Source organism: Populus euphratica, unplaced genomic scaffold (assembly GCF_000495115.2).
Source record: "Populus euphratica unplaced genomic scaffold, PopEup_1.0 scaffold25.1, whole genome shotgun sequence".
Classification (NCBI taxonomy): domain Eukaryota; kingdom Viridiplantae; phylum Streptophyta; class Magnoliopsida; order Malpighiales; family Salicaceae; genus Populus; species Populus euphratica.
This window is the reverse complement of record NW_011499851.1, coordinates 2287734-2309455: the sequence shown is the minus strand read 5'-3', so window position 1 is coordinate 2309455 and position 21722 is coordinate 2287734. Positions and strand designations below refer to the sequence as shown.

The 21722-nt window shown below is 32.0% G+C and overlaps 2 protein-coding genes across 4 annotated transcripts; one reads left to right on the top strand and one right to left on the bottom strand.

Moving 5' to 3' along the window:
- Positions 1-6862: 6862 nt before the first annotated feature.
- Positions 6863-9468, top strand: LOC105121572 (FAM50A-like protein). 3 transcript variants are annotated; one of them, XM_011020268.1, is made up of 4 exons: positions 6865-7068; positions 7999-8087; positions 8249-8337; positions 8431-9468. In XM_011020268.1, exons 3-4 carry the CDS (start codon positions 8314-8316, stop codon positions 8962-8964), a joined length of 558 nt encoding a protein of 185 aa, XP_011018570.1. In that variant the 5' UTR covers positions 6865-7068; positions 7999-8087; positions 8249-8313; the 3' UTR covers positions 8965-9468. The 3 variants fall into 3 exon arrangements, with proteins under 3 accessions (XP_011018572.1, XP_011018570.1, XP_011018571.1); XM_011020269.1 differs by having other exon boundaries at positions 8199-8337; XM_011020270.1 differs by lacking the exons at positions 7999-8087; positions 8249-8337 and having other exon boundaries at positions 6863-7068.
- Positions 9469-18403: 8935 nt separating this feature from the next.
- Positions 18404-21007, bottom strand: LOC105121571 (transcription factor MYC2-like). The gene has a single exon (XM_011020267.1). The coding sequence runs from the start codon at positions 20644-20646 to the stop codon at positions 18703-18705; it is 1944 nt and encodes a 647-aa protein (XP_011018569.1). The 5' UTR covers positions 20647-21007; the 3' UTR covers positions 18404-18702.
- Between the last annotated feature and the right edge of the window lie 715 nt (positions 21008-21722).

The following is a 21722-nucleotide window of genomic DNA, read 5'->3' as shown; positions in this document are numbered from 1 at the left end:
CCCATGCGATTATGGTCTAGTCCAAAACTGAACGAGAAATAAGTTAATAATTTCTTTGTAATCTAATGATTCTAATCCGGGAGTGATGCGTAAGGACCCACATTATCATGACTGGAAATTAAGAGACCGCAATTGAAGTTAGGCAAATTATTTGAAAATTTATGGTCCCAGGCTTCAGCTGCCACCTTTTTCAACCTAAACCTGATTCCAAGGCATATTTGTATTTATGGTTTAAAAATATTTAAAAAATTAATTTTTTTATTTTTTATTTTAAATTAATTTTTTTAATATTTGCAGATATTTTAATATATTTTTAACTAAAAATCACATAAAAAACAACTGCTACAAAACTTGAATACCCTCAACATGTATGTATAGTTCATATATAAAAAGTTGTTTAAAAGTAACGTGGTTGATGAAATTTTCCCCGTCCTTATTTCTTGATTGAGAATTTCAGATGATCATCAACGTGAGAGACACTTGCATAGTGCTATTGTGCCTAATAAAATGTTTGCAGATAACCTCTATTTAGACAAAGGATAGATTCTTTATTTCCCCAGCCTTTGTCGCTTGTCAAGCGAGCGCCAACGACGGCCCCGAAACATTAGCGGAGGCTATATATAATGCTTTATTTAGTCGGCTGCTAAAGGATCGGTAGAGTATACGTTTCGTCTTAGTAAGTGATATTATTTGGAGGATAAATTCTACGATGTCTTTGTATTAGGGATGAAAAAAAAACTAAAAAACTGATTAAATTAAAAAATTAAAATAAATAACTGAAAAAATTAAACTATAAAAAAAAATAATTTGGTTCAATTTAATTTTAATTTTAAAGTGTTGAAACTTAATAAACTGAACCAAACTAGTTCAAATAGAAATAAAAAAATCAACAGTAATGTGGCACTATAAATTGCTTTCAAGACCCATCTACATTTTAATTTTTTCTTCTAGACCTGGCAAACCCAGCCCCCATCTCACCCGCCATACCTACTCCCTCTTGTTCATCTCTTTATCAAAATCTAGAAAAACCTTATCCAGATCTTAGCCAGCCACCCCCAACAAAAGCACGCACACACCTACTCGACAAATCTCACATATTTATTCTTATTTTTTTCTTCTTTGTCTAACTCGAACACACTAAATTTCCGACTCGAACGAGCGATAACTCACTCATAAAGAGCTTTTTTAGTTGTCATTAAAGTTTTCATGAGGAAGAAGACAAGCTTGTAATCCCAACCGTTGATGGGATCAATTACTATTAAATGAAATACTCCACCATAACAAGAAGAGATGTTGCGACAACAAAAAAACAAGACAATCCTCTACTTGCAAAAACTTGTGCCATGATTGATGTGTTAAGGAACTCAATTAATGGCATTGTGTTTATTTTTCATGATAAGATGCTCATGAGCACCAAGGTATGATTTCTTGAGAAGGATTGGGTTATTAAAAGCAACCTTTGTTTGGGAACCTATGAGCTATTTGTACAAAAATTGCGTCATTTTCTAGATTTTCAAGTTAGCTATTTTCAATTTTGTGAGTCAAACAAAATTGGTTTGCAAAAGGGAAAAATTGAATTAAATCAAAACTGGTCAATTCAAACCGGTTTTCATTTCGATTCAAAAACTAGATTTTTTTTATTTGGTTATTTATTTTGATCCAAAACTGGACTGAATAAAAAATGTCCAGTCCTACTTTGTATTTCCTTTACTCATGTTGTTTTTCAATATAATTATATTTTTCTAAACGCTTCATGAATTCTTGAAATGAATATATATTTCTTGAGATAACTAATGTTAAAAAAATTGTTGTATAATTAATGAGTTATACTCTTATTAATATTATCATAATATTCTCTTAATTTTAGTTACAATGAATTTATTATAAATTAAAAAAATAAAACTAAACAAAATATGCACTTAAAAAGAGGCAAGAAGCTTAGGCTTGCATACCTGTCACAAAAATAAAAAATAAAAACTCTATTATGCCTAGCTTTCTTCCTTTGTTTTTTTTTAATGGGCATATGATGTATCCTCCATTAGCATATATTTATACCACCTCTTATGGCTAAAAAGTTAGTGTCTAAGTTTAAAAGACTTCAAAACCCAAATTTCAACTTATTTTTTTTTAAATACCTTAAAAGCATCTTAAAAACCTTAATAAAACTATTTTTTTTACCTAATGGTCACTTTAACAATGAAAATTCAAATCGAGTCCAAAAATATTTTTATAAAGCCTAATATACTTTTTATGACATGTTTTGAAGGGGAAAAATTATGCCATTGAACTCCTCTCTTTAACACATACCTATTGAAATAAAGATTGGCTTTTCATGATCGAAATGTAGCTAACAAATACTTTTTTTTTTCAGATGAATTTCTATCTCATCTCTCGACATCCAGGGATGAATCATAAACAAATAAAGTTTAGAATCAAAACATAAAATTTTAAAACAACAAGAACCAAATAAATATGAAAATTAAAACTTCAATGCCCAAACTAATTTTTTGGTGCATTTTTAACATGAAAATGAAAAAAAAATCTAATTTTTGTTAATTGATTTCCTTGTTATTTTAATTTTTCTAAACTATAAACTAACATTCTATTTCATAACATTGATTTTCAATTTAACACTAGAATGTTCATAGACCCTTTGAATATGAGATAATGAAAAGCAAACCTTAACAAATAAAAGAATGTCAATATAATGAAAGCATTTGTTTAACTATAATTATTCCCTCTTTGCTCTAGAATAATCATTACATTATGATTATAGTATTCTCTTAAACAAGAAAAAAAATTTTAGTTTTAAAAATAAAAAAAGTAATAGGTTAGATATAGCAATAGAAATATTAAATTTTTTCATGCCTAGATAGATATGTAAAGAAGAAGGAACCAAAACAATATGTTTTTTCCTTTTATATAGGGTTTGGTGCACTGATGATACTAAGTTGTTGGAAGAAACCCTTTAATTTTATAAGAATTTATTTTGTCCAAAGAAAATTGTTACTACTCATTTTATAGAGTTAGTTTCATTGCCTAAATTATCTTAACAACGTATTTTGAATTTAAATAAACCTGTTTTTAAGGAGGAGGTTTATGTTGTGGTGATGCGCATGGGTTTTTTTAAGGCTTTAAGTAAGGATGACTCAGATTTTTTTTTCTTTAAAACACACTAACAGGTAATGGGTGATGATATCCATCATCTAGTCGGATCAGCCTTTATGAATGGTTATTTTGATGCATAAATGATTAAGACTCTGATAGTTTTAACCTATTAGAAAAGGAGGTCCACAAGTTTTAAGCAATTTTTCTCTATTAGCCTTTGTAATGTCATTTACAAACTTATTATAAAAGTGCTAGTAAACAGGTTGTGGCCACACTTAAATGAACGAATTAGCCCTTTTTAGAGCAATTTTATTCTTGGATGTAGCAATACTAATAATGCATTAGTGGCTCAAGTGATGCATTATCTGCACCATTTCAAAAGCAAGCGTGGTAACTTAGCTGTGAAGATTGACTTTTTAAAATTGAATCTTTTCATTTCATCCTTCAACATTGTATTGCTTGAAAATTAAGCTTTGTAATTTTTTTTATAAGGTTATCTCGATCTCATGACCTCGATCATGAGTTTGGTAGGTTGATCCAAGTTGACTTTGTTTATTTTTATAAGCCCTTTTTAATTTAGTATTTTTTTAATTAGAATTTATAATTTTTTTTTATTTTTTTCTATTGTGTTATCATGATCTCATAACCTAATGGTGGGTTTGAAAAGTTAACGAAGGTTGACCTAGTTTTTTTTTGTTTTTTTAATTAATTTTGTTTTCAATTTCACACTTTAACAATTCAATCTTTTTCTTCTTTTTTATTTATTTTGTTTTTCAAATTTTATCATTCAATATTAATTTATTTATAAATTGAGTTTTATATTTGTTTTCAATTTATTTTTATTAGAGTTATCATGATCTCATGGATTTAGTTTTTCCCCCCTCAATTTTAATTTTAAACATTGGATTTGTTGGAAATGAAACCTTGTTTTTTTATAAAGTTATCATGATCTCATCTAGGTCATATGTCTAATAGGTTAGCTCAATTAACTTGAGATTTTTTTTTTCTTTTAGTTTTTAATTAAAATTTTTCTATTTTACCTTTCAACATTCAGTTGATTGGAATTTGGGCTTGAATTTTTTTCTTTTTTTTCTTTTCATGAGACTATAATGACCTAATGACCCAAGTTGACTCTAATTAATTAGAAGTTGACCTTCATAATTTATTATGATTTTTTTTTATAGTGTTATTATGGTCTCATGATCGAAGTAAAAAATTTGACAAGATAACTCAGATTAATCCAATATGTCATAATCTTAATAGTTTTTTTTTTTAAAAAAAAACATCATTTAATATATTGTCATATCAATATTTAAGAAATATGTCATCCAATATAAATCATATTTGGAGTTCATAAAAAAAAAATATTATGAAGTACATTAGTAATGCATAGACTTTTTTTTACGTTAAAAAACATTGATCTAATTCACAGCACAACACAAACCACAATCTTATTAGAAGCTAAAAAAAACTTATTTTCAAGAGTACTTATATGATTTTTGGTTAATTAAGCATAAATAAAGTTATGTGATTAAACTTCATATATGAGTTTTAGAATAAAAATGGAAATGAAGATCTCCCAACAAACCCAAAAACATAATTAACAAATAAAAAAATTCATATGTAATAACCAGGACATACATGTGACACGATTAATAGTTGACCTACCAATACTTTACCAACTAGCTAAACCTGACCATTAAACCACTTAACCCAACTTGTTCTAGCACCATATCATAACATCTTAGCCATCATCATGGACTAAAAAACAATAGAAACAGTATCTAGAAGCACAAACCCATTCTCTACCCTTTCCTTTCTCATGTTTGTTGCAATTGCTTTATTTTTCAGATACTAATTTAAAAAGAAGAACAATCCTTACTATATGTAATGAGTATTGTTCACAAAGGTAGAATAAAGAATCCTGAAAAGCAACAATGTTGCATATAAATGTTATATTTGTTAGTATTATAACTAAGGAGTCTTGTTAAAGAACATAAATATAGATGCTGTAAGATTTGAGGTTGAAATGACAAGTCATTGGTTTGGGTCAGATGAGCAATCCGGATGAAAGCTAAAATTCAACGAAAGAATCCATGGTTTTGAATGAGAACTTCTTAGTTAAATCCTAAATTAAAAGGAAATTATAGTTGCTAGATTGATAGAAAATATTGAATTAACATTTGAAGACTTGCAATTCAAATTTATAGGAAAGGTGGTGTGAAAATAACTTTTGTATAAAGCCATAAAGAGTTATGAAGGATTGTACATATAAATCAATAAAAACTAATTAAGGTCATTGAATTCCTTACATTTTTTTTATTGTTGTAGAGAATTTAGATTTCCATTCAAAATCCCAGTTTAAATGGATTTATTTTCAGGTGGAGGATATTGATATTTTTAAATAGCAAGCATCCATATTAGCAGGTGATGGGTAACAATAGCTACCATCACGCATCTAGCTCAATAAGCTTTTATGAATAGTTATTTTGATGTAGAATTGGTTGAGACTCTAATAGCTTTGATTCTCAAAGAAGAGAGGTCCACAAGTTTTATTTTTTCCTACTAGCCTTTATAACATCATTTACAATTTACAAACTCATTACAAAAATGTTAGTGAACATGTTGCGACCAAGTTCAGATGAACTAATTGGCTTTTTTTAGAGCAATTTAATTCTTAGATGCATCAATATTGATAATGCATTAGTGGTTCAAAAAGTGATGTATTATATGCATTAGTCCAAAAGCAAGGAGCTTCATGATTATTTTTTTCATATTTTTTTCTATAAAGTTATCTTGATCTCATGACTCGGATCATGAGTTTAGTAAGTTGATCAAATTTAGTATTTTTTAAAATTAGGCTTCATAATTTTTTTTATTTTTTTTTTTTATTAACGTGGATGTTCGGGTCAGCTTGTACTCACCTTAACTAGTTCTACGGACTCTAAAGTTAATGACTATATAAGCCTCCAGTAGCTTTGAGATTTGTAAGACTCGAACTAGTGACCTCTAAAAAATAAACTTAGGGTCTGACCAGTTGACCCACCCTTCAAGGCTTTTTTTTTTTTTCTATAGGGTTATCTTAATCTCATAATCCGAGTAATGAGTTCGACAAATTAATTCAGATTGACTTAGTTTTTTTTAATTTTATATTTCAAAAATTTAATATTCTTCTTCTTTTTAATTTTATTTATTAATATTATTAATTTTAATATACTGTGAAACTTTATGATAGATGCTTTGAAGTTGAAATGATGAGTTATTGGTTTGGATCGGATGGACAACATGGATGAAAACTAAAATTCAACAGAAAAATTCATAATTTTGAATGAGAACTTGTTACATAAATTCTAAATTAACATAAAATATTCAATAAACATTTAAAGTCTTATTAATTCGAATTCCTAGAGAAGATTGTATGAAAATAACTTTTTTATAAAGCCATGAAGAGTTATTATCAGTGCTAGTATTAAGGTTCCTTTATGATTTTCCAGTGATTTCTTAATATAAAAAAATTCCGCACGACAGGGGTCCAAGTCCAACACCAGGGCTTGAATGCCTTGGATGGTGAGTTTCTGTAACGGAAAGGATAACGAAAAAGAAATGAAATGGGGTGAGAGAGGCTCGAACTCTCGACCTCAGGATAACTCAGAAGCTATGAGACCTACGCGCTAGCCAACTGCGCCACCACCCCGTGATGGGAGTTTCGACTACTTTTATAGTTAATAAACTTAAAAAAGATAGCGCGAGCCGATGAATTTATTCTTCATTGTTTCTCGGCAGCAGCAAAGTTTGGATTCCTAAAAAGCCTCGATTGCAAGGCCCTCGCTATTTCGTTCCGAAATCAGACAGTGACCGATTACACACCGCGTAGCAAACAACCTCCACTCGTCTCTCTCGGTATCTATTCAAATCACAATCCACAAACTCTATCTTAGCCAACTGCTGCATTTTGAAGAGGTAATGTTTAATTTCTCTCTTTCACCAAATTTATTTTTTTCTTGAGCTTAGATTACCGATCCCTTGCTATTATATTGATCCAATCATCTTTTACTTGTTTTCTTTTTAAAAAAAGAAGGAAAAAAACCTCTTTCTTGCCTTTGAATGCTGAAATGTTTGCTTTAATGCCTTTTTCTTTAACTTTTTTATGGTTGATTCGCTGTTTCCTATAGAAATGGTTCTACAGGGTATGCCTGCTTGTGGTTGTATGGCATAAGTTATTTCTGTTCAATTAAATGACAACCCATTATAGGTTTTCAAGCTTTGCTTAGGAAGTTTATGATGGATTTTTTATGTGTGTGTTTGATGAGTGTTTAAGTTGCTGACTTGCCATAAAACTGACTATCCGAAATTAACCTACTACGTGTGTAAATGAGGTTGGATGTCTAAAATTATGCAAGATGGATGGATAGAATCTCTTAAGATTCAATGAAAATGGGGGGAAAATATTGATGAATTGTTCGCTGGCATCATTATGTTACATGCTGTGCACCCACTGAGTATACGTGACAATATGTCAAGCATTAAGAAGCTATTGGTGTGTTTGTGTTTTAAAGTTGAATCACTCACTACTTTGCTTGCCTGCTAATATGTATTATAAATATCCTTGTGCTTTTGTAATTCAAAAGTTTTAGTGAGATGAATGTCTATTTTGCATAGTTTTAGCGTGATGAAGATGTATTATCAATGTTTCTAAGGTATCTAAGGACCTGGTGTCATGTTGTAAAGTAAATTGTTAATAACTTTTATTGAATGCTTTTGTTTATGATTTTTATTTTTATTTTAGTGTTTTTTTTTTTTTTGTGATTGAAAAGTCATTGTATGATGGACAAGTATTGTGTGTATAGGGTTGTAAAACTAAAGTGGTATCTCGTGTTTAAAATCTCCCAGGGCATAGTCTTCTAAAATTTGAAGTCATTTTTGGGAAACATATCTTGGATGCAGTGCTCCTATCAATTTGGATTGATGCTGAGGAAAAGGCAAGTTTTTCTCCAAGTAACAGGCAAATGAGATCGCTGAAATTGAGTTCCCTTTGCTCAAATGTTTGAATGTTGATAGGTTTTAAGAATAGTGTGGTGTTGCTTGCACAGATTACAGTGTTGCATTCCTTCGGTTGAATAGTGTGGTGTTGCTTGCACAGATATTGCAATCTTTCTCCATTTGTTGACTAAATAGATAATGGAACAATAAGCACTTGGATATTGCATGAACCAGAAAGCTAAATCACTGGTAGGAAACTTGAATTTCTTCTGAAAAATTCTGAATAGAGCCGTAGTTTGATTCCTTTTCTGTTTTAATTTTTCTTTTCTTTTCTTTTGATAGTTGTTATACAAAATGGAGAATGGGAAAATCATTAATCCTTCTATAATACAAGATGGTTTCATTACAAAGACTCGTGATGAAGAAGAGCTCTCCAAAAGCCATAGTGACACTACTAAACGACTGAAGAACCGTGAACGGCAACGTAGATACAGGGCCCGAAAACGCCGTGAAGCAGATACAAAGAAGGCCTCTGTGACAAACCAACCAACACCACCACGGTTAGAAGTGGAACTGAATGGGCATCATAATAATAACATAACCCCTAATGCTTGTAAAAGAAATTGGAAAAAAGATGCAAGAAGAGCTCATGCATGTAAGAATCTGGAAGAAACACATAACGCTGCTGTTATTACTGCATTGCCCTTTAATATTGAAAGCCAGACTGTCTGCTCAGCCCCTGGAATAATGACAGGGCCATCACAAGAGAGGGAAACTCATTCCAAGAATTCTGTTAGCTTGTGGATTAGTGAAACAGGTAAGACCAAGTTTGGTCGAAGAGATTGGAAGGCAGAGGCAAGAAGTAACAAAAAGTAGCAGCGGTTGTTGGGTTTAATGAATTTGCAGAGACATCTTGATCAGCAGATAATGATTGTGGAGAATAGTGAATGCTGTTGGCCCCACTAATTTATACTAGCATGGGTAGTGCACATTGTTTGAACATGGGGTAGAATGTTTTACTTTTTTTCCATTTGGTAACTTTTGCAGCTTCTGCTACAGATAGGATGGGAGGGCATCAGGGATATAGTCAACTAAGTTTAACAATTGCTTACCATCAGTTTTGTTGCAGGAAGAATATGAAATATCAGAAGCTTAGCCGTGAATCTTGCCTTAATTTGAAGGTCAGGTCAGTGTTCAGGAATGATTGTAATATATGATCACTCTAATGTAAAGTGCATATCATTGTGTGTAAAGTTTGAGATTGCTATATACGCTCCACTGTGGAACGTGAAACATAAAAACTTGGCTCGTGTAAGGGCAATTCTTCAGTGTTTTCTTGCCTCTATATATGGGAATAGGAAGATGAGTCTTTGTCCGAAATCACGCTCTTTTTTTTTTCTTTTTTTTGTAGTAAGATAGGTGGAATTTGTACTCGCATATGATTCACAAGAGCTTTCTGTGTTTTGTGGCTTGTAAAAGAGTCCCGTGATCATGAACCTCACATTCCATTAATATGGTTTATATCTGATGTGGGTCTGATCTTTTCTTTTTTCTCTTTTAAAGTGAATCCTGGATAGAATTGCTAATGCAATTGTGTGGTCAATCTGTTTATAGATGAGCATACGGTGATAGCATCCATAAATGATTTAGTTGAGAGAGTATTTGATATTATGGTAGTTTTTATAAATATAGTTTGAAAAAAATTATTTTATAAAAAGTATTTTTGGTTGAGATTGGTTATATATATATATATATATAGTTAAAATTATAATTAAAATTGAGATTAAATAAAAAATAGTTTAATGTATTTGGTGAAGAATACTTTTCAAATTAAGGTTATTTTATAACTAAAAAGGATATATATTAATATTGATGGTTTTTAATATAAATATTGTGGATTTAATTATTGTTATTACATCTTGAAATAAATAATATTTTATATAAAATATTTTTTATTATTTCATTAAACTATCTATAATTTTATTACTTATGAAATTTATCCAATAAAAACTATAGTTTTTATGGTTTTTTTAGCGTACAATAAAATAAGTAAAATATCATTAAGAATAAATTAGAATTTTGATTAAATTTTGTGAATGTTATACTATCATGTGATCACCTTCTAAATTATGTAGTTTCATTGAATAATATTAAATATTATTTTTTTAAATAAAATATAATTAAAAATAATTTAATTTAATTTAATTTAATTTATAATACTTTGTCAAACCTGATTCAATACCTTTAAATTTGAACTGAATTTGGTGAGGAGTGGAGACTATTAACGAGAAGTGCATAATGAATTTCACTCTGCATTGTTCACTTTACAAAAGTCAACGGTGCAAAGTGAAACTCCTTTGCACTTCCGTGAAGCAGCTTGGAATTGCTTTTAATTCACCTGTTTTTTCAACACAATATTAACTAGGGTCCACAAATAATAAACAACATTTCATCTTTTATCAAATATGTATTTTCTATGGTTTGCTTCAACCCATGAAGCAACCACGAAAACAAACACCCGTTAACTAAAATGGTTTTTAAGTTATGTTGGAGTTCGTATTATTTTTCTAATGAAATATTTAAGTGTTACTAATATATTTTTTTTTAAAAAAAATCAATCATTAACTCAAGTTATAATTTTAACCAATTAAATAAGTTGATTTTATTTAAATTATTAGAAAAAAAAAATAAAGACAATAATAGAATATATATATATATATATATAGTCATTTATCTTGTTGTGTTTAATAAATTTATTTATTAAAATTAATTTGTGATAAAAATCAACACACACGTAAAGTTTATTGAAGAAAATAAAAGAAAAAAAAATTAAGTAAAGCTATATATATTAAAAATATCATGAAAAAAATAAATATTTAATCTATATCAAATATTTAAAAAAAATTATATGTCAATCATACTAAACTCTTAAAAACTTTAACACATCTAATATTATTAAAAAATAATTATTGTTTGGAAAAGGTTAAATAAGCAAATAAAATCACAAATAATATATAAATTAGGTCATACCTACCAACTAAGATAAGGCCCAAGAATATGAGTATTTTTATTTAAATTAATGGTGTAGATAACATGTCATCCACCCCATTCTTTGACAAAAAAATAAATGGTACATCAATTATTTATAATTCCTCGTATTTGAGTAATTGTGGTGGCTGAAAAAATAAAATTTTTATTTTTTTATTCAAAAACCTATTTTCAACTTATTGTTTTCTAGAATACACATGAAATACTCTTGAAATCTTGTTAAACCAATCATTGGTCTCCAAACAAACAAAAAAAGGCCCTAAATCCTATAATCTATCCAAAATAAAAAAAATCTTTTTGAGGTCAGATTTGGTTTTTTATATTCTTTTAAGGTAATAAAAACTCATAATCTTAATTACTCTCATTATTGAACTATTTAACATAGAAATCAATTATTTTAATTGTCAAAATTGTTTCCAACAAAAAATTTTTTTTGCACCGGAATTTAATAACCCCTTTTTCTAAAAAATAAATAAAGTTTGTTATCAAAATTGAATTTTTAAAAACTAGGGAGACTAGTTAATCTAGTAGCTAAAACAGATGGAAGACTAAAATAAACTTTTCAAACAAGTTTCAAAGCAGCCGTCTATTTTATCCGTCATTTTTACTTCAATCCTATATCTTTCAATTCAACCCTTCCTCTTAAAAAATATGCAATTGGTTCTTAATTTGAGCTCTAAAGGGCTTAATTTTATAAAATAAAAGTTTAAGGATGAAATTAAATATTTTTAAAAAAATAACTATTGAAATCTCTATTGATATGTGAGCGGAAGAACAGTAAAATAGCTACAGAGAAAACTTCTATATCTTTTAGTTTATACTATAATAATTTCACATATGCAAGACCAGTTCCGTTTGAATTCTTGGTAATGCATTTATCATCTGGCCTTTGTTTAAATTCAAGGTATTATTCCCCTTCCTTTTGGTAGAAGTGCAAACTATGTATACGAGCAGCTCTATCCATAAATGCTATTTTGAAACAAAATGCTATCTTTAAACTCCATTTATCCTACTCTTTTTTGAAGTTTTCTTTTCTTTGGAATTGAGCTAGCTTCTCTGTTTTGTTTCTTGCCACACGTAACAGTGCAATACGAATTCTTACGAAAACTTTTTAGCTAGTAATCCTTCAAACCGTCCAGTTAACTTTGATGATAATCTATGTGAAAAGTACATATAGTCTTCGTAGTAACGTGCAAAGTGGTGTATTTTATCTACTGGTATAAAATAAGGTTGATGGTGGTGGTTATATCGCAAGTTGTAGCTGCAGCCCGCAGAAGTCCGTCCTCCCCGCCAGAACTTTGATGGTGGTTCATGCTTTTCCTATACCTGAGATCACTGTTTTCCAGGATTAATTATAAGTGTGGTAAATTGTTTCCATCAGAACGGGAAGTTTATGCTATGTTTGTAAAGCGGTTATTTGAAAGTTTTGAAAATTAGTTTGCAGATGGCTTATAAGAGATTCAGGGATCTGTGTGCTTGAATAAGGTGCGCAACAATCAATTTTAGCACGATGATCCCACGGTTTCCACCTTGAACCCAGCCATCATAAGGAATGCAGAACTGATACTAGTCGTGCACTTCAAGTGATCACCATCTCGTCTAGGACCTTATTCGCTTTAAATAATGGTGTGATCCCTGTTGCTTTTGTTAGGCATTTCTTTCCTATATATATATGTTGGGTGTGTGTAGTATTTGATCAGAAACAAGTTACAAGGACTTTCCATGTTTCTGATCGTTACTCATCTATTTCTCTTCTCCGTTCTTAGGCAAGTTATTTTGACAAAGCGACGAAGATTTGATGGATGGGTTTCCTCTTCTACCTTTTGCATATCTCTTTCTTTTTTAGCCCAGTAAATTAGACACGTCTCTAGGGTCGAACAGTCTAGTACAATTCATCTGCTCTGTGTGTCCCAACAGGTTGTGATGAACTTTCAATATGAGCTAGAAACCAGATTGATTAATATTAGTATCGAATTTTGTCTTCGCTAATCCAAAACACCCGGAAACGGGCCCAAAAGATGCAAGAGGAAGATCTTCTTTACATATCCAAATCCCAAATGGCTGGGAAGATGGAAGTTTTGATCTCCAAGATACAAGTTATAAATTTGTTGTCTGACCAAGACAGCCAGACGGTGATTTGAGCCAACTTATGCACAGCATCGGCAGAAAACCTATTTGGGCACTGATGATTGAGGATATTCCATCAGGGGAAATCTGGGTTCTTCTTAGCTCCACCATGCAACCTCCATAACTCCCCTATTTACAACACGTTCTAATAACAACTTTTTTTCGTTTTTGTTCTTACAAAAATAATAATTGCTTAAATGATATTAAGGCAGCACATCACCTGGGGTAATAGTTGGTAAGCAAAATATAATGGCCAACCTTTTTTCATCATGTCACCTCGCTTCTTCAGCATTTCGCCTGTAAATAATAATCCTCCAAACTCCCACCCTCCTAATGCAATATGTGAATGAACTTTTACCTCCTTAATAATTTAGTACGTGGAGAAATCCTTGATGAAAATCCTCATATAAATCTCATTGCAATGCAAATTAAGTAGTTATCAACAAAATTCACAAAAAAAAAAAAAAAAAAAAAACAGTGGCTGAAGAAGCCGACATGGTTGATATGGTTGAGGCTATGCAATCAGCAAGCCTATATATATATATATGTTAATAATTTATTTTACATGGTTTCCTTAAATCCTCAAAGCTCCAATCCCTTCTCATTCCAGAGCTCCTCACCAACCTTGGCTCTTCACATCCCTTGAACGTAACGCCCCCTGCACTATTTAAGCGGTGAGGGCCGTGAGGCTCTTTCTTGATCACCTTCCTTGCAGCAACCGCCGTAGATTTTCTCCCCATTTGCCCATGAGATGGTGGGCTCAAGTTTCCTGACCAGCTTCTTTCCATCATAATGCAACCCAGTTTATTTTGATGCGGTTTACCTTGCAAACACTCCCTCTCAGAATCACTCCGTTGCAAATCCTGGCAGCTAAGACAATTGAGACTCATGGTTAGATGTGAATATTTCATCCCCTTAATCTGCGAGAAAACTGAACCTTTATAGGTTGGTTTTCACGGTGGTTGCAGGGAGATGAATCAAGAAGCTGCTTTGAAATATTAAAATGAGATTACGAAGGCCAAGAGGATGTGGGGGTGAATGGGATTTGAGGAATGTGATCAAGTATAGGAAGGGAAACGCGTAGAGTGATTGATTAAGAAGCAAACATGGTCATTAATGATGCCCGGAAAGACAGGTAAGCCAGAAATGAGGGCTGTCATCGACTCTCAATGTTCACGAATCACGATCCATGATCCACCTCCGCTTTGACTGTAACTGCCCAGGTAGATAGAATACATGTTCCATAAAAAAGCGGTGGCTAACTTCACAACTTTAAAAAGTTCACTCTGGCATAGCAATTAATTACAAGTACAAATCGTTTAATTTGGGCATTTGTACAAAAGAATTATTCAATTTTTTTCTTGAACAACATTATTCAATAGTAAACCAGGATGGATTCTTTTCATAATAATAAGTTTTGCCACTCTAAGGGTTTGTCTGGTATCATAGTAGATTTGTTTTTCTTTTTAGTTTCTACAATCTAAATTTTAGAACTAGTATTTAAATAAATGTTTTTTTTATAAAAAAAAAAAAATACATCATACCAATATAGACCGTGTGTCTTTAAAATCCTTGCAAAAGAGAATTCAATTTTATTAACATGTAATTTAGTTTAAAGATATCTTTACCATAACAAAATTATTATTATTACTATATTTTTGGTCCACACAATGTTGTAAGTTAGATTAAATTTTTTAAAATGTAAAACAAAATATTTAGGTATTGCTAATATTTTTTCTAATAAAAAAATAAAGCATTTATAAACTGACTTAATGTAATATAGTCAACTTGATATGTTCAAAAATAATTTGGATGACTTAGAAAAAATATAGTTTAACTCAAGTTAAATATTTAAGATGAGACTTTTTTATAAATATTTCGATGGAAATATATTGAATTGACTCGGATTAATCTGAGTTAATCTGTCAATTTGCATATTGGATCATTACACCATGATAATTCTATACAAAGCAAATCAAAGCAAATTATGAAACTTAATTTTCAATAACTCAAATACTAATTGAATAAATTAAAAAAATTAATAAATAATCCAAGTCAATTTTTAATCGACCAAACCCGTAATTTAAATCATGAGATCGAAATAATTCAATAGAAAAAACTTAAATCAATCCGAGCTAACCTATCAAATATGTAATCGAATAATCTCATAGAAAATAAACCAAAACAAATAATAAAGCTTAATTGTTAATCTTAATTGTCAATCAACTCAATATTGAATAATAAATTTTAAAAAATTAATAAAAAATAAAAAAATAATTAAGTTAATCTTTTAATTTTATGATTTAAATCGTGAAACTAAGATAGTTTTATAGAAAATAAATTAAAAAAATAAAGTTTGGTTTCCAATAAAATATAATAATGAATGATATAATTAAAATTAAAAAAAAAACATTAAATGAAAAAAATATTGTGATGATGACTAGTAGTTTGTGAGAAAGGACAATAAAATTTTATTTTTTTTAATTTTTTTATTAATTATTATTATTGTTATAATTGTTCAAGTACCTCATCATGGAATCAGTGAGTGAGAAGACTACGAGATGGAATTATTTTGAGATACGATGATTTTCTTACCTTTTGAAGGGACGGGAAGGTATCAAACTAGAACACTGAATTTTGACACTTCTAGGCTACAACTCCTTGTCTGTCTTTGGTTTGAAGGTAATTAGTTCCTGACTAGTTCCTTGGCCGCGCTGCAGTGTGGATATGAATTTAGGTGTCAATAACGTTTTTATGAGTTTTTTTTTTAACACACCAAGTTAACTTAACAATGATGTTCAATTTTTTAAATATAAAAATGTAAAGTTTAGATTATTAGGAACTATGTAATTATATTATTAAACATAACTTAATTTATTAGCTTTTAAGTCTCTTAACCCAATTTTTTCTCTATGATAAATAACGATATAAATCTTAACCTGAAATAACTTAGCTAACTTAATAAATTTAAAAACAATTAGGATAATTAATAAAAATATAATTTTTTTTTAAAATATTACAATACAACAATTATACTAAGATATTTATAAATTAATTTAGCATAGATCAATCAAGATTAACTCAGTTTAAGTCATGGATATGACCAAGATGAGCTAACCTAATTAAAGCATTTTTTTTTTTTTATTCTCTTCTTTAATTTAAATAATTTTGTATGAAATTGAGTATTAATCTAATAACATGATTTTTTTTTCATTATATTAAAACCCACACCAAGTTTATATAATCATTAACAAATCATGAATTAAAAATTAAATCAAAATGAATCATGAAGGTGAATTTTGTACAAAATCACAATGGAAAAATAAAATTTATTTATAAAAACAAAGTATATGGACAAGAAAAAATAAAGGTTGCATTGTGCGAATCGCAAGTGGGTGACTAGCTACAACGAATTGCTCAGCTACTAAGTTTTTCTTAATTTATGAATCCTTGATTCATGCATGGACGATGGAGAGTTGATTAAGTTGATATGAAGATAAATCCACAATGGTGTGAAAACTATATGCAAGCTGGAGAATACTATTTATGATGAAACTTTTTGTATGTCCAAGTGCAAATAACTTAAAGATCCCGATCAATAATAATGCTTTATAACTGTGCCAAATTCAGCTAGTGGATTGACTAAGTTGAAATCGGCATGGACTTTATGAGAGAAAAAGGTTAAAAGCTTATGATAAGGTTGCTATGATCTTTTGATTTTGTTAGAAGGTTTGCTTATATGTTCATGCAACATTTGGCCAGTTGTGCATCGAATTGTTCAGATAAATTGTACCGTGGCTTGATTTGAAGCACACAATTACCGCGCATAAGAACCCTAGATCTTGTAGGATGCTTTGAATCTCACATGGTTTTATCTGGTTTGTTAAAAAAAAGGGGAAGCGCTTTGTAAGTGCAGGAAAACTGAGTAATCGCATAAGGAGGACTGTGTTTGATTTTTCTTTTCATTTTATTTGTTTTGAATAAGCTCATAGATAGTTTCATAATTCACACCAAAGCACATTCCCAGGGATCCACCGAACCTGAACCTTTCTGTAATCATGAATTCTTGGTCATGCAAGTTCGAAATGCACAAACAAAGACGCTCTCTATCTACTGTGTTTGTTTTGGGATTTAGATCGCAAACTTCTGTAAATCATCGACTTTTCAAGCCACCGTGACATCTAATCTTACATTCAAGGAACCCACGTCATCCATCTCCCATATTACGTTCTCGATAATCCTTATTGCGTCACATTGTTGACATTTCTCATGCCGTGTCCATTAAATGATTACAGCACATGTAACCATGTATTAAACATTATTTTGCTTTGCCTGCGTGTACATTCTTTGCAAGTAAAGCAAGGAGAACCTGAAAATTAGCTTGGGAGAGAGGGGCCAATGGTAGCAACTAGGAAGCTGAAGTCATGATTCCCAAAGCTGAAATGGACATAACCACCTGGTGTCAAGTGTCAACACATGAAATCCACCCCCGCGAGCATTGATGACGGTCAGCGAGTTGTGGTTTTAACAGCTACAAGTTTTTAGGACCCAGGGGGACATGTAGAATTTGCGCTTTCAAAATCCCATGTTTGGATAACGAGTCCTAAAATGTAGGCTTGCGAGACAGCAGAGATCAGGTCGATATTTTCTTTCTAAATCTCTAAACGTAGTTCGGATGAAGATATGTTGATGTGCTATTGAAGGTTAAAACGACAGTCATGTGGGAGAGAAAAGAACCAAAATTAGATCGCTTCAAAACGAGAAAAATGCTTCAGAATTTTAGTTAAGGAAATCCTGGGACGCAAGTTCTTTTGAATAAAATCATGTCAGCAAGATAGCGCAGCACAGAATTTCCAGTTTCAAGTCCTTCATATAGGAGATCCAATGTAACCTTGCAACGATAGCAGTCCCGAACACAGTCCATTGTTTGAAAAGCTGGAGCACAAATGAAGAAGCTCCAGCTGAACCTACCCCAGACATCAAATTTCTGCGTCAAGAGAAAGATTACTAGTTGACTGAAGACTGCAAAATCCAATCCAATACCATCTCAATCCAACAAATTACTGAAATTCTAATTCAACTTCTCCTTCGCTGATGTTTAACAGGAATATCACAATACACGCGAATCAAACCCAGAAAATTGATCAGGCTTTAACTTAAATATATACATCAAAGACAGACAGAAAATAAACACAAAAATAGCCATCTTCAATTCATTCATACAGCTCACTAGTTCAGCCCCTCAATTTGATTTTCCCCAAACTCAAGAGTTATACTAAAACAGCTACAAAGAAACAATACTATTGTACAGGGCTTGTGCCACCAGGGGAGCCTTAAAACGTCCCATAAACCTACAACATTAATAAATAACGTCGGAACCCGTAATCTTTACCAGGATCTATCCCAACTGCCAATTGCATTTGTTGTTCTGTTCAATGCCTACTGGACGCCACCAACTTTTGTTGATATGGCTACCCTAAGCTCTTCTTGCGTGTAAAACCGACTCCCCATCTTCACCGTGGCTTGCTGGATCATCAAATCATTCATCACAGACACATTGGCATACTGAACATCAAGGTCCAGGTCTCTCAAAGCCGACATTAGCCTAGCAGCAGGGTGGTTCTTTTTACAACATTGGATTCGTATCATCGCATCCCATCCACTTATCTTCACATCGATATCCATGTCTATCAGTTTAACTCCTTGGTTATTTGACATCTTGAGCTCCTCTTTAGGTGGAGGACTTGAATTCTTGCTTACTAACTCCCTCTTCATTGACTCCACTTGCTTCTCCAACTCCTCCTTGCTAGACTCGGCAGATTGCAGCTTCGTTCTAAGTTCGTCGATATATGATATGGCATCACCAAGAAGTGAAGCTTTGTCCATCTTTGATACATTAGGAACCACAGCTCGCAGTGCATAAAACCTCTGATTAAGTTTCTCTCTTCTTTGCCTCTCTGCTTCAACATGATTCAAAGGCTCTTCTCTTCCATTGGCAGGTTTTCTCCCTCGTTTTCGTGGCCTCTTTTCTGGTTCCACGACCCTGCTGCTATCAGCCTCTTTTACAACCGAAGCCTCAAGATCAGAGTGATCTGAATCCCCTCCTGTACCGCCACTGGATTTCAGGATACAAGAAGAAGGTAAAATCACACCAGAAGTAAATGAAAGCATCCCTTCTTCATTACCACCTGCTCTCTTCTTCTTATTATTCTCCTCTGTCACCAAACCCGAATAGAAATTCCCATTTGCACTGGAAGCAGTCCTCTTACTCTCCCCAAAATTCAATATCTCTCCAGATTCTGGCTTCATCAAATGGGAATTTCCATTTCTAACACTACTCCCATCATATGTGCTGCGCTCCCCAAAATTCAACTCTCGAGTGAAAAGACTTTGAGCATGAATCGGCTGCTGTTGATGATTCTGAACATGATGGATTCCACCCAGATGATCAGTCAAGCTGCTCGAACTCTGATTAGAACTATGATGATTGTTCTTGTTTTGATCATTCCCGTTCAGATTCCAAGGAATCCCACCATTTCCATCTTTAGTTTCTGGATCAGTAAGCCAAAACGAAGACGGGTCGTTCTCACCCTGATCAGTATTTGTAGTTCCAATCGGCCAAGAAACCACCTCCAAACTATTAAAATCGAACAAAACCCTAACCTTATTCATCAGATCCGAGCTTTGAAAAATCAATTCAGTAGAACCCAATTCAACAACACCACTGGCAGACGGTATACAAACTAAAGTCTGTAACCCAAAAACCTGACCCTGTCTGGCTCTTTCACACGGCGAAGCCCCCAACCTCTCCGACCCAGCAACCCAAACCGGACTCCCATTGAAAAGAGCTTGACCAGGTAACCCACTTCCATTAACAAAAGATTGAGTCATGCTAACAAGAAAAAACCACTCAGTATCAGTAACCTCTTCATCGATAGCATCATCAGTAACAGAACTAGGCCCAGCAATCAACGAATTCAGCTTACGGAGCACCGTTTTACGATGCTCCTGTTCAACAGCTGATGATGCTGAATTTTTCGTTCTAGTTTTTCCTTTATCTTCATCCCCTTTATAATATCCGTCGCCCCATCCTAGGACGGAGGCGCCAGAATAATCATAAGAGGATTGCCAGAAAATAGCATAAGTCCAACCCTCACACGCGCCTTCAATTAATGTCTGAAGGCGTTGCTGGAGTGTTTCTTGATTCAACATAGTTTTCTCAGATGGCTGTGCTGCTGCTGATGGCGTGGAAGTGGAGGCGGAGGATTGCGGAGGCGGTGCCCAAAGAGAAGAGAGATCAGAGGAGTTCATAAATGCTTCCATTACAGACGCGTTGTCGTCCGTCCATAGATTCATTGTCGGCGGTAGTCGGTAATCAGTCATCCCAGAAAGCAGATATGTTTTTTTTTTCTCGAAGGGAGATAGGGCTGGGGTTAAAGAGTTTGTTTTCGAGTGAGAAAGTGGTGAAGATAGGCTTATTTCAGGGAGAGAAAGTGGTGTTTGTGGGGGGGATCTGTATCAGAGAGAGGGTTTGCTGTGGTGGTAGTGGTTGTGGTGGTGGAGGAGGAGGAGGATGAGAGGAAAGGAGAGGAAGGTGAGCTAGAAATTGGGGAGCATTTGGGTTTGGGATTTATTTGGTATGAATTTGAGCTTAAATTTTTTTGGAGTTAAGTTGGGAAGCGGAGTGGAAAGTGAGAGTGGCAGGTTTCTAGGAAGGAAAGGGTCGCCGATTAATTCACGAGATTTTAGAATGGAAGGGAAAAGGCTGGCGTTAACGTGATATCATTCTACAGCTCTAGACTGAGCTAGGGTTAGCCTGATGTTATGCATTGGAGGCACGTGGGTATTACGTGGCATAGTTCTGTTCGTATTTAGATAGTGTTTTGACTGAGGTGAGTAGAATTTTGTCAGCAGTATTATTAAATTTAATAGAGTGATGCAATTTTAAAATCTGTGAATCCAGCTTCAAGTTAAAATTTTAAATTAAATTAGGGGAGACAAATTATCAAAAATAAATTATTTAATTTAATAAATTAAAAGATAATTTAAATAATTAATATAAATTTTTAAAAAAAAATAAGATAATATTTTTTAAAAATATTAAAATGATGTCAAATTAAATTGATCTCGGTGAATATACAACTTAAGTTATAGATTTCAATAGGTTTAATAATTTTTTTGTTTTTTGTATATTATTTTTAGTTAATTTTATGATATTATTATATGCTTGCAAAATCGAGCACTAACCTAAAAAATATTTATTTGAGATTGTGATAACTCTATAGAAAATTTAAAAAAAAAAAACATTGAATTTTATTTTTCAATCAATCCAATATTAAAAAGAAGTGAAATAAAAAAAATTAGAAAAATAACAAGAAACTAAAAAATTATATCTTATTTGATGGATAAACTCGTTAAACTCGTGATTCGAGTAACTCAAATCAACATGCCAAACTCGC